Source organism: Leptonychotes weddellii, chromosome 2 (genome assembly GCF_054177405.1).
Source record: "Leptonychotes weddellii isolate Sample4059 chromosome 2, ASM5417740v2, whole genome shotgun sequence".
In the NCBI taxonomy this organism is placed as follows: domain Eukaryota; kingdom Metazoa; phylum Chordata; class Mammalia; order Carnivora; family Phocidae; genus Leptonychotes; species Leptonychotes weddellii.
Genome location: NC_138370.1, coordinates 128,663,039 through 128,675,936, shown reverse-complemented (window position 1 = coordinate 128,675,936; position 12,898 = coordinate 128,663,039). Strand labels below are relative to the sequence as shown.

The 12,898-nt window shown below is 38.0% G+C and overlaps 1 protein-coding gene across 1 annotated transcript in view; it reads right to left on the bottom strand.

The window, feature by feature from the left end:
- Nucleotides 1-12,898, bottom strand: part of TMPRSS11A (transmembrane serine protease 11A) — a 39,409-nt gene that overhangs the window by 10,048 nt on the left and 16,463 nt on the right. Inside the window, 3 exon segments of the mRNA XM_081813079.1 lie at nt 607-778; nt 7,155-7,315; nt 9,433-9,500. Coding sequence (XP_081669205.1) covers nt 607-778; nt 7,155-7,315; nt 9,433-9,500 — 401 coding nt within the window.

Genomic DNA, 12,898 nt, shown 5'->3' with positions numbered 1-12,898 from the left:
ATGGATGAACCTAGAAGGTATTATGCTAATAATAAATAATTCAGACTGAGAAAGACAAATACCATATTATTTCACTCATATGTGGAATCAAAAAAAAAAAGGAATAAACAAGTAGAATCAGATCTATAAATACAGAGAACATACTGGTAGTTGCCAGAGGAGAAGGGGATTGAGGGATGAGAAAAATATGGAATGAATAACTCAGAGGAATAAAAGGCCCAGCGTGGGAAATAATAGTCAATGATGCTATAATAGTGTTGTGTGGTGGTAGATGGCAGCTACACTTGTGGTGAGCACCGCAGAACATATAGATAAGCTGAATCAACATGTTATACACCTGAAACTAATGTAACATTTGTGTCAACTATACTCCAACACCCCTCCCCAAAACCTGTGAGGCCATGACCAATGAGTGCTGGATAATGACTACTACCCCCACTAATTTTGCAAAGAAGTATGCAGCTATAACATTATATTAGAAAAAAAACAGAAAGAAAAGTTTCTCATTTACCTCAGTAATATTTGGGGGCATTGGTTATTACTCAGAACATAATAAAACTTAGTTTTTTAACAATAGTGGAGGCCGACTTACAGTCAGTAACTTACTTCGTAAAGCAGTGTGCTGCAGTGATGAGCCACGTATTACTGACCAAGGTGGCCCCACACTGATGTATGTTATTACGCTGAAGGGAGGCTTGCCAAGGCCAGGCAGCCTTGGCTGCGATGTCTCCAGACATTATTCTGTTGACTATTAATGGAACAACTCATTTACCACAACCTGAAGAGAAAAGATCATTAAGTTATAAGAAATGTCTCTATAGTCTTTGATTCAGAGTACCTAATAGAGAACTGTAATGTAGTACTGACATTTATCATTATACAAACATGTACAATATTAATATCTATCCTCTGTGTTTCCTGATATGTTGATGTTTTGCTCATCCCTGTATTGATAGATGTGGATATATATTGTCTACTAAAGCTATGTTAAACTACAAAGAATTGACATATCACAAAGTATGTGTCCTGAGGATTTATGGTATCCATTGTCTAGATATCCTGGGAGCTCCTACTAAGACTATTGCTTCCCAGTTTCAGATGATCCAGTGTGTTACTTTGACATGAAGTCTTCACCAGAAGAACTCCCCAGACAAGTAATTGTCCATTTGTTGGAACTCCTTCTCCCATATATTTTCCTGCATGACTAGTTCCTAAGGTGTGCATGGGTTAATGTATAATGACCAGTTTCTCACACTGCAGGATGGAGAGTTCCATGTTTCCACATAAACATCCCATTCACTATTGGTGGGAATAAATATGTACTGTATTATGTGCATCAGATTAGAGATTACTTTGCTGCTTAGGGTTCCTAAGAATTAAGCCTGTTCCAAACATGGTGCTAAAGTGCTTGCTTCGGCAGCACATATACCAAACATGGTGCTAATAAAGAAAATATGGTAGATTCAATTCTTGTTCCAACTAATTGGGTATCAAAAAAGAAAACTCATTTTACTGATATTGACTACACTGCATTGTGGCCAGTCATTTTAGAAATCTCCCTCACTCTGCCATTACTCTAGTCTAGACTACCATTTTTCTCATCTGGAGGACTGCAACAGCTTTAGTTCATCACCCTGCTTCTGGTCCTGCTCTCCTAATCTATTCTCCATACTGAAAACTGACTGATCTTTCTTGTATGTGTAAACTCTTTAGGGACTTCCCATTGTCCTCCAAATAAAGTCAGAATGTTTCAGCATGGTTCTGGTCCTTGATCACTATTAATCATACCCATTTCCCATGTTCACCAACCCCCATTCAATGTTCCTGTTACACTGACATTTTTCAGTTACAAGAAATGACCATGTTCTTGCTTTTCTGAAGACATTTTTACATACTACTGCCCCTGCTCAGGGCACTCATTCCACTTGTCACTTGACTTCTCTCTCTCCTGTCTCAGGGATCGCTTTCTGACCCTACAAGACCAGGTTAAGCTGACTCTGTGATTGACTGCACTTTCTATGTTGTAACATTTATCACACCATTTTAACATTTCTTGATTTATTTATGTCTTCCCCTACCTTCAAGCTCTTCATTTTAGAGGAGGGATCGTGTCTTATTCATAGTGGTATTCACTTCCTGGCACTTGGTAGATGTGAAAAAGATACTCATTGAATGAATGAATAAATGAATAGAAATATATAGTGTGTTTGCAAGAGAGAGAGGCAAATGCATGAATACCTTTGCTCAAATTTATCACCACTTTGATAAAATCTTTCAAAATTTAGGCCACAGTGATATGAAGTGAGTGGGCGGAGCTGCTGTCAACGATGAAAATGAATGTATTAAGCAAATTTTATAGCTCAGTCACAGACAATAGGGTCTGTTTCCTTCCCATTTATCGCTTTCTTGTGATTTTATTTCTCAGCAGAAAGAACATTTCATAGCATTTTAAAAAAAATTAGAAAAGCAAGCCCATTTATTCCAAGACAGAAATACATAATTTCTTCAAATTGCCCCCAAATTCCCACCATGTAAAATGTTTTTCTTGAACAAGATGAAAAAGATCAGTCTCAGAGTTAGAAAAATGTATGTCCATCTGTTGTCCAATTGTTACTCTCTTCCAAAGAAAATGTGTGACACGGATGGGAAATTATGAGCTAACTTGAAGATATTGTCCTTTCTCATGTGGAAATTGAACTTGTTTTTATGAGCTAACTAGACTTACATGCTTGGACACTTAGCTTCCCTGTTGATGAGCTCATTGCTGAAAAACAAAATAGAATATAGAAGGATAAGTGATATTCTCTTAATTGGTCTTTCAGAGTATATTGACTATATATGGACTCTAGACAGTTGAGCATATAATCAGGAGAACGGCAACCCAATAAACAAGATATGTATATAATTTTTATAGAGATTCATAAGCAACCTCTAATTAGGTGGATAAATGCTCAAGCAGTAGGTGATTAAGGCACAAATAGTAGATGATTAAAACCCACAAATAGTTTGTATTAAAGCAGAACAGTGGTTTCCTAATGGTGCAGGATATAGCCTCTTTGGATTTCACTTCAGGAGATAGAGAAAATGGGGAAAGAGGAAGCCACTAGATGGGGTCTCCAGGCTCAAACCCAGCCTCAGTCAGAGCAGCTCTGCTTTTATCTCTTCTATTTAAGAATTCACATAAGCCTTTCTTTAGTTAAAGGGTTTGGGAATGAAAAAAATCTTTGAAACCTCCCACATAAACTATATTTAAAATATTTCTAAAACAGTTACTAAATTATCAAAATTATTTTTTCTGAAGAATAAACTATTGTGTATTCTTATCCAACATCTGCTGAATATTGGTAAAGACCAATTATTGGACAGAATCTAAAATTAAATTCCCTCAATTTCCAACAAAGTTAGGAATCTGACAAAGGACACATGAGCATTTCAACTCAAATTTGTGGAAAGCTATTTGAAAACTGATGATTTTCAAGATAAAAAGGTTTACTGAGCAGTATGAGGATAAACTGTTTTACTTATTTCAACCAGTGCCGTGGTTCTCAGAATCATACTCTGTCTTTAATTTTACATTGTGCAAAATAAGAATGTTTCTTTCTACTCACCTTCTATAGATCCCACTTGGCAAACTAGTAATGACGAATTCTGTGAAGTGGGAAATTTGAAAATATCCGAGTCAAGAATACCCTTACATGCATGCCCAAGTCATTATATGCTGAAGAATCAATTGGTCAGGACAGATTCTCAGTATTTACTCTATGGAAGAACTCAATTTTCTGTCAAATGTAGTTTTAAAGTAGGTAAATTTCTTGTTTCGTTTTTTTAAAAACTAATTTAATATGCCCCATAATAGTAATGAATTAAAATGGAAAATAGTATAATGTTAGAATTCTTCCTTAAAAGTTCATCTTAGTTTGAGCAAGATGCAAATTGCCCCTTTCCAGGAAGGATACCAGGTTGCTTGAAATCGTTGTGAGTGTAATTGGATTTTTGAGAATTGAGTTTTTAGGGAGAATGATTACACTTAGAGTTAAAATACCCCCACGCAAGTAACTAGCTGTTGATATCTGATTTTTACCAAATAATTTTATTTTTCATGTGTATGAGTGAAATAAACATTAACACCTTAGTCATGAAAATGACCCTCCAATATGCTTCTGAGTTGAGAGTAATCGAGTTGGTAGTATTCAGGGGAATACTACATGCTACAAGTAGCATAAGGGGAACGGGAGCACACATGAACCAAATGCAGGCAGTGAGCTGATCTTTCACAACCATGGTGTTTGTAATGCAAAGAAGCTGATTTTAGCTTTGCTTTGACATGTTGCCTCCCATGAAGGTTCCATGCCACACAGTTTTTGTTTTTCAAAAGAAACCCCAGAAAACAAACAAAAAACCAAAACCAACCCACAGATTCTTGACAAATAACAGATAATCTTGGGCTGCAGGGTTATTTCTAGACTTGGTCTAGAATTTTGACAATTTTCTAGTCATTGGGAGCAGCCCAGATTGAGTGTTCCTGGAGAGCTGTGATTTTGCCTGTTAAGAATGACCTCACTGATATGAGGAATTCTTAATCTCAGGAAACAAACTGAGGGTTGCTGGAGTGGTGGGGGGTAGGAAGGATGGGGTGGCTCGGTGACAGACACTGGGGAGGGTGTGTGGTATGGTGAGGGCTGTGAATTGTGCAACACTGTTGAATCACAGATCTGTACCTCTGAAACAAATAATACATTATATGTTTAAAAAAAAAAAGGAAGAAGATAGCAGGAGGGGAAGAATGAAGGGGGGCGGAAATCGGAGGGGGAGATGAACCATGAGAGACAATGGACTCTGAAAAACAAACTGAGGGTTCTAGAGGGCAGGGGGGTGGGGGGATGGGTTAGCCTGGTGGTGAGTATTAAAGAGGGCATGTACTGCATGGAACACTGGGTGTTATATGCAAACAATGAATCATGGAACACTACATCAAAAACTAATGATGTAATGTATGGTGATTAACATAACATAATAATAATAAAAAAGAATTGTCTTGAGGATTCTGCTGAGCTTTTCACTAAATGGGTTTTCCTAAGTGTTAGTAAACACTGCTCTTTTTACATTTGGAAATTTCAAGGTTCGCTAGCGGCCTCGGAATCTGTGAGGTCCAGCCCGAGGATCTTTCCAGCGCACCTCTCCGCGAGGCTCCTACAGAGCCAGACGCTTCCCTCCGCTGGCCCGACCTGTCCCTTCTCATTTCAGGGAAACCCTTTTATCCAGCTTTTTCTACTACCAATCACTCGCATTATGCTTTCAGGTTTCCAAAGCACGTGTAGAACTTAGGGGCTTTCTAAATGGTAATGGCCTATGTATGTTTCACCTTTTCTATTTTCTTGTATATCCTCATGTTATTTCTATGATTACAGGAAGAATCATTGCAGTTTCATGGATGAGAGAATGGAGGTAAAGTCATGGGCCAATTACTTGGGTGGTCTTGAAGTGACTCTGTGGGGTTAGAATTAGGTAACTTTCTTTCTTTTTTTAAAGATTTTATTTATTTGACAGAGAGAGAGAGACAGCGAGAGCAGGAACACAAGCAGGGGGAGTGGGAGAGGGAGAAGCAGGCTTCCCGCTGAGCAGGGAGCCCGATGCGGGGCTCGATCCCAGGACCCCGGGACCGTGACCTGAGCCGAAGGCAGACGCTTAACGACTGAGCCACGCAGGCGCCCAGAATTAGGTAACTTTCAAACCAGGTTCTCCATCAGCACCCTGCCTTTTAAGCTACTAGTCATTAAAATATGCTATAGCACACAAGCTGATCCTGTAAAAAACAAAAAGTCCAGGCAACTGATAACCATTTCATGCTTCATTGCTGGTTTCAACAATGCTCAGGCTTTAAAATTCCTGGCAAATTAACTGGTTATTGGAAATCACACACAACACATCATATAATTTATCAGAATTGCCACTATTTCACAACCTCGATTCATTTGTTTCCTCACCTAACAAGGTGGATTAAGCCCTTGACAGGTTTTCCCTCCTGGGTTGGGAGACGTCTCCAGCCTCATTCCCGGAGTAGCTGACTCTTCACCAGCAAACTCTTGCCCATCCCATTCTCTCAGATTTTCACTTCCTGGTCAGGTTTCCTCTTGAAGAATCAGCCAGACCCTTACAAGGGTAGGGCATCCTGTTTCACCTCTGATATTAATCACTTACTCTGAGACTCTTTTAAGTCTGGTGTCCATTGGAATTTGTAGGAGAAATCTGCACTTACGTGCCAGAAGTAGGTGCTGCGGAAGCAGCTTAATGCACAAGGGTAAACAGGTTTCTGTCTAGCTGGACTCCGCAGAGCCTTTAATATGCTAATATAAGAGATGAATATCATAGACAGAATTTCTAAGATGTGTTTGACCACAGAACATTTTTCATATAGAGCCTCTCAAGAAATTAGAGATCTAGATTTGAATCTTACATCCTTTTATTTATTAGCATCCTTAACTTTTAGTCTTTTATATTTATAAAGGTGAATTTGCCTACTTCCTAAGAATATAGAAATTAGATGCTGCATGTGAAGGGCATAGAAAAGGGCCTTGATAAAGATTGACTTGCCTTTTTAGAGCAATGATAATGGTATAATGGTTCCAGAGATTTTTTTCTAGCTCAGTGATTTTTAAAATATCACTTATAAGGTGGCTTTAGTGGCTCCAAAGTTGGTTTACTATCTTCCCAAATGCCCACAGGAGAAAAAGTGAAGAGAAACTTCACTATATACAGACACAAACATATTTTTTAAAGGCAACAAATGAATTTATGTTTTAGGAAGTTCCCACCCCAAAAAATAGTTGTTGCTAAATGCTTGGTATTTTCACTAGCTTAGTCATGGAGGCAGTGGCTGGGTCAGATTAATTCTCATTAGTGGTAAGGTTTGCCTTTATGTAAGGATGAGTGTCAGTCAGTACCTACAGGAAAAACCACTTGACAACTAACTTCAGACATGCTTTCATCAGAGAAACATAAAACCTTGAAATGTCACTTTTTTAACTAGAAAAACTTTTCCCATCTAAATTCTAGCTGTTATTTGGAATGGAAGTAATGGCAAGTAAGTTTAAGATTAGACATAAAATGGACCTAATAGAAAACTTCACATCTGATAGAAAGGTGTACTGACTTACCATTAACTTGAACTGAAGAGGAATTTATGGGTAAGGCTCTTGTGTTCCTTATCTTCTGATTTAAGATGCTAAGGATTTTCTCCTTTATTAAGGCCCTTTGCTCAGTAGAAGGGAACTGGAACACCATAATGATATCTGCCTTCACACCATCTTCCTCTGGACTACAACATACAAGAGAAAGGTGTTTATTCAAAGTATACATCGGGTCTTATACTCTTTCCTGGATTTAATGCCCCTGAATTTTGCCTTAATTGCTAAAAGTGTTGAGGACTAATCTTCTTACATTGACATTCATCTGTATGTCACTGTCTGACCCAATATCATTTCATATGTTCCCTCTTCAAGTTTCCATCATGTTTTGAGTAAATTTTCCCCATTAATTTGAAGGCTTATTATAGCAGTTGGGTAAGACTCAGATATCAAAAAAATTTCATCCAAATTGTAAAGTCTGAGGATCAGAAGAAACCTTAGTGGTCTCTTTGGCCAATCTCTCATGTATCTGATACCTACATCACCTCTAAGCATCCATGGTCCTCTAGCCCCATGCAGTAATTAAAATGATGGGACATTTACTTCCCTCCAGAGCCTGTTTCTCTTTGGTCAGCTCTAATTTTAAGATAATTCTTCATTTTGAGTTGAAATATGTCACTTTATATCTTCCATTATGTTAGGCTTAGGTCTACCAGTTGGGACATATATATAAAACATCAGGTTCCTCTCCCACATAAAATATTTGAAGACAGTGACATTCTTGGTTCCTGAGTCTTCTCCACATTAAACATGTCCAGTTCCTTGAATTTTTTTTCATATAAGCAAGTTCAAGACCCTCTACCTGTAGTATTCAGTTTTTCCTTTTAAATTAGGAAAACCAAACAATTAAAGGCCTTTAAAAAAAAATTGAACTCTATGTATTGATCTGCCATGTCTCTTATTTTTACACTTCAAAAGACCCAAGCTCTGAAAAACACTACAGGCCTAATTCTCCTGAATCCTTTGACTAAAAACAGGAAATATTGATTCTGAAACATTTTATATATCGTGGTCCATTTAGGCTCTAGAATGTGAAGATACAAATAATCAGAATTTTATGTCAAATTGGCAAATGTATGACCAAGTAATTTTCCCTCTTGAAACAGAAGGAAAACATTGTTTATGAGGTGGAATTTCTCTGGATCCAAACAAAAGCTTACATTGTTATAATGACTATAAATTCAAAGGAGTTCACAAGACTATGATAATATTTCTAGAATGTTATGGCAAATCAGAATTTGAAAAGAAAGGATATGAAATCCAGAGAATTTCAGAAATATGTGCTTTTTATCTCCTAAACATTGTAGAATTTATCCAATTTATATTATAAAATCTTTCTGGAGGTCACTAGCTATTTAGTAAAGTGTAAGGAACTTAGAGTAAGTCTTCCAATAAGGCATTAGTCTGTTGGTGAGAAAAGTTATTATTATTTCCTTTATATAAATCTGTCTGAACATACTCATTTTTTAAGAGGATGAGTCCTATGGGCCCATAGGTTTGCACCCATTATGTATTTATGTTTTGCTATGTGCTTTCCAAATAACATAGTTGAAACCTCTGAGAAATTTCTGCAATTGATATGAGCCTTCCCCCTCTACCATAACAAGCAGAAAATTCGTTAAAACAGGAACATCTTTTTTTTGGGGCCTGCCTCCCGGGACTTCATTACAGGTAAAACTTATGATCCCATTCTGTAGTCAGCTTTGCCTTCTTATTTTTGAACTGATACGTCTGTCAAGACTACTTGGTGGGTTTTCCCAAGGCCACGGGTTCTGGTAGTCCTGGGCCTTACAATCAATTAATGGTTTTTTTTTTAACCTTTTTTTTTTTAAAGGTTTTTATTTATTTGACAGAGAGATAGAGAGAGAGCACAAGTAGGCAGAGCGGCAGGCAGAGGGAGAGGGAAAAGCAGGCTCTCCACCAAGCAGGGAGCCCCACGCAGGGCTCTATCCCAGGACCCTGGAACCATGACCCGAGCCGAAGGCAGTCGCCTAACCAACTGAGCCACCCAGGCACCCCAGTTGATGGGGTTTGAATCCTTGTTCTTCACTTAACTTCCCTGCGTCTTAGTTTTTGCATTTAGAAAATGGTGGTCAACCCTGTATCTCCAGATTGCTGTAGAGATACTCTTCATGAGAAAACTTAGGCAAGAGCCAAGCTCATAGAGGCAACAACATATGAGAGTTCCCATCTCCTTTGCTCTATGTCCCTCCAGGCTGGGAGTCCACCTTTGCCCAAACATACATATGTCAGTCTGACTACTTAGTTCTTGATATAATGCTTGTTCAAGGCTGAATCTATAAATATCTCATCCACCTGTTATTAAAACAAGAGAAAAATTCTGTGTTAATAAGATATTTTATAATAAGAATATCCTTCTGATTAAATGCTAAAGCAATAGAAAGGAGTTTTAAGATGAATAATATTATTTAAACCAATGGTTCTTAGCTCTCACAGTGAAACAATCACTGGCAGTTTTTTTTTTTTAAATTATAGATACTGGAGCCCCTCAGAGTTTTGGTTATAATTGATTAGGAGGGAACCAGGAACCTAGGCGTTCATATTTTTAAAAACCTCCCCAGGTGATTCTAATGTGCAGACATAGGTAATTTGAAGTATCTTCCTAAAATTCTATAGAAGGTGAAGCCAAAAGACACAGAGCCAAGAGGTGACACGGAGAGAGGTTTTGAGAGATGGTGAGCAAAACCTTGGTTGAGTACTGGGTTTGAAGCCTATCCTGCTGCTCATAAACTGGACAATGTTGGAAGTTCCTGAACCAATCTGAGCCTCAGTTTCCCAGCCTATAAAAAAAAAGATACTGATATGCTACTCAGAGGGTATAAAGATTAAACACACATAAGATGTTGGGTATATTTTGGTAGTGAACTGTACCCCCCATCCCGGCATTTCAGGTCTCAGATTTCTCTGCAGGTCTTTGGCTGTTAGTACAGAGAACCAGCGTTGGGGATTTGGGAGAGAGCCAATGATTATTTAAATTGTTGATTGTGGGCCCTAGGGTAAATCAGAGAGGAAGAAAGAGTAAGATGGCGTTGCAGATTTAGAGCAAAGTTGTATTACTCAGTTTATATCACCAAGGAAGGAGAAGATAAGCTACTGCTTTGGGTTCTTTTGCACAGAATTTTAATTGCCTGATCCATCATCATGTGGCTGTGGCTTATCACACCTGGATTTTGGCTTGCAGTATCTCTTAGTGACCACTTGGTGGCAACAGTGTCATCTAAACTAAACGTTGAGCATTGCATTTCACATTTGATCGTAGATGAACCAAATGTGCAAAAACCATGTCCTAAATCCTTAAGGAAGGGGCAAGAAAACCAACTCATTTTGAAAAATGCAAAAACATAAAAATAAATGAAAGGCTATATCAGAGGTCAAGGAACAAGTCATGGCTTCCTTAGCACTACCAGGCATTCACAAGTGCTTAATTGGGACACAAAATATTCTTGATCTCATTTAACCCTTACAATAACTGGTATGGAATAAAAATTATCTTGATTTGTATTTTATTTGAAGAGGAAACTGTCACTTGGAGGCAGTAGGTAAATTTCCCTGCCAGCCATTATGTGGATCATAAACTGGGACTTAAATTTAGGTCTTCTGTTTGCAGGGCCATCTCTTCTCATTAACCACACAGCCTCCTTGTTAAATGTGATGTACGTTTTACTTCTAGTTCTTTCACAGAACACGAAACAATAAGTTATAAAATAAACAGTTGGTTGACTTAAAGTATAGAACTAGTCAAGATATAATTGGTCATATACTTGTAAACTTGAAGATCAAAGGCAGTATTTAGAAAGTAGAAAAATTGCTAGTATCCAAAATATACACACTTATTTGTATTTACATAAGAGCTTAAATGGGCTGAGGAGGTGTGGAGTTTATAAGCTAGAAATGGAACTGTTTTGGAAGGTGTGTTTTTGCAGGAGTGACATTGTAATGACTTCTCTTTTGTTACACACAGCTAGTCTTACTACTCAGTATCTGGGGGAAATCCAAAAGGAAAGAAATGGCAAAAAAAAAACAAAACAAAAAACCCAGGCCAACCTAACAGGAAGAAAAGTGCCAAATATTAAAGGGAAGAAAACAGTTGAGTATTTATAGAAGTTTGGTTTGTAATTATTCTCTGAAATTCCACCCACAATTGTTCCCTTGGCTGTCTGTAACTTGTTGGTGAAGGTATTAGATTAAGTTTTTGACTTTAGATGACATCATTCTAAAGTCACATGGCTGCTGAGAAAAATATCTGTACCCAGTATCAATCCGGTCTTTGAATGGTTCAGTTGTCTGGGAAGAATATCGTTAAGAATCTAGGTATAAGTGACTTCAGTAATCATAGAAATAAAGTTTTCTTCTTTCTAATACAAATCTCAGGACTCTGCCCCTATGAAGCCTCTTTGATTAGCCTGGGGTGAGGCCCAGGATCTCCAGGTGATCAGGTAGCCTGAGGAAAACACTGAGAAATGCTGCAGCACAGAGACTGGCTGAAAGGGTTTCTACAATAAAGGAATTTTCAGCAGGGGGAATCAGAGAAAACAGGAACCTAAACTCTTGCTGAATGGATTTTATGTATGAACTAGCTTTCTAGAGACCCTAAAATAATGATTAATCATTAATCATGATTACTCTTTCCTAGAAGATGAAGGCTTACTTCATAAGAAACATTCTGCTGATACTTTGGCATTTTAAATTTGTAGAAGTTTTAGAAGAACACTTTTTTCTAAACTGTGTGCCAGTTTGTTATAAATGTATTATTTACACAAACTAATAGAGATACTGATTTGTAAATCTAGCCCACCTCCCATTCTGGGGCATTTGCCGAGTTTACTAGTTGTAATTACAACTAACATTAAACACAGACCCCACCCCTTTCAGGGTAGTACCTCTTTATGTTTGATGATTTTGAAATGCTGGAAGCTGCACTGAGATTAAGTTCTAAAAGGGCAATTGAAGGTTAGTTGAGTGTTTAATAAAAGAGTTAGGGAGAGGCTGTTAACTCCAACAAATAGACACGCCCAACCATTCAGCTCTCATTCCTGAACAAAATGTGTTCACACATGTCACCCGCCTTTCGCCGTCAGAGGCTTCCCAACTTGGCTTCTCTCTCAGCAATCTTTAGTATTTACATAGGAGGTGTTTCAGGCCTGAGACTGCAAACTTCAGATAGATATGCCACCAAAGATCGGCCAATGGAATATAAAAACAGTTTCTTCCAATGTCACACCAGATGAGCCCTGAGAATTAAAGGACCCACAAACATGCCATGAAGAAGACTTCAGATCCTGTTGCTTTCTCCTAATTATAATAAGAGTAGCACACAAAAAACAGTATGAGATACTTTAAAAAAAACAACAACACACGTTTAGCCTTAAATAAGACTTAATTGAAATTAAGGGCTGACCTCAAGGTAAAAATAGAGAATAAAGCACAATTCATTTTTGCCTCTGGTCACAGAGTCAGATATTCAAGGGCTTCACCGTCTGTTGCCCATCTTCCATCCCGTCCAGTCTTCAACACCACCTGTACCTGTCAGGCTTGACCCTTATTTCCTGTGTACTTGCCCTTTACAGGCTATTCCTTGAATCTGTAACACCCTCCCCCATTCTGCTGGCTCTGCTTTTCTGAACCACAACTCTCCTTCAAGGTCTATTTCAGATAATACCTTCTTTGTGGTTATTCCTTGAACCTCAGAGTAA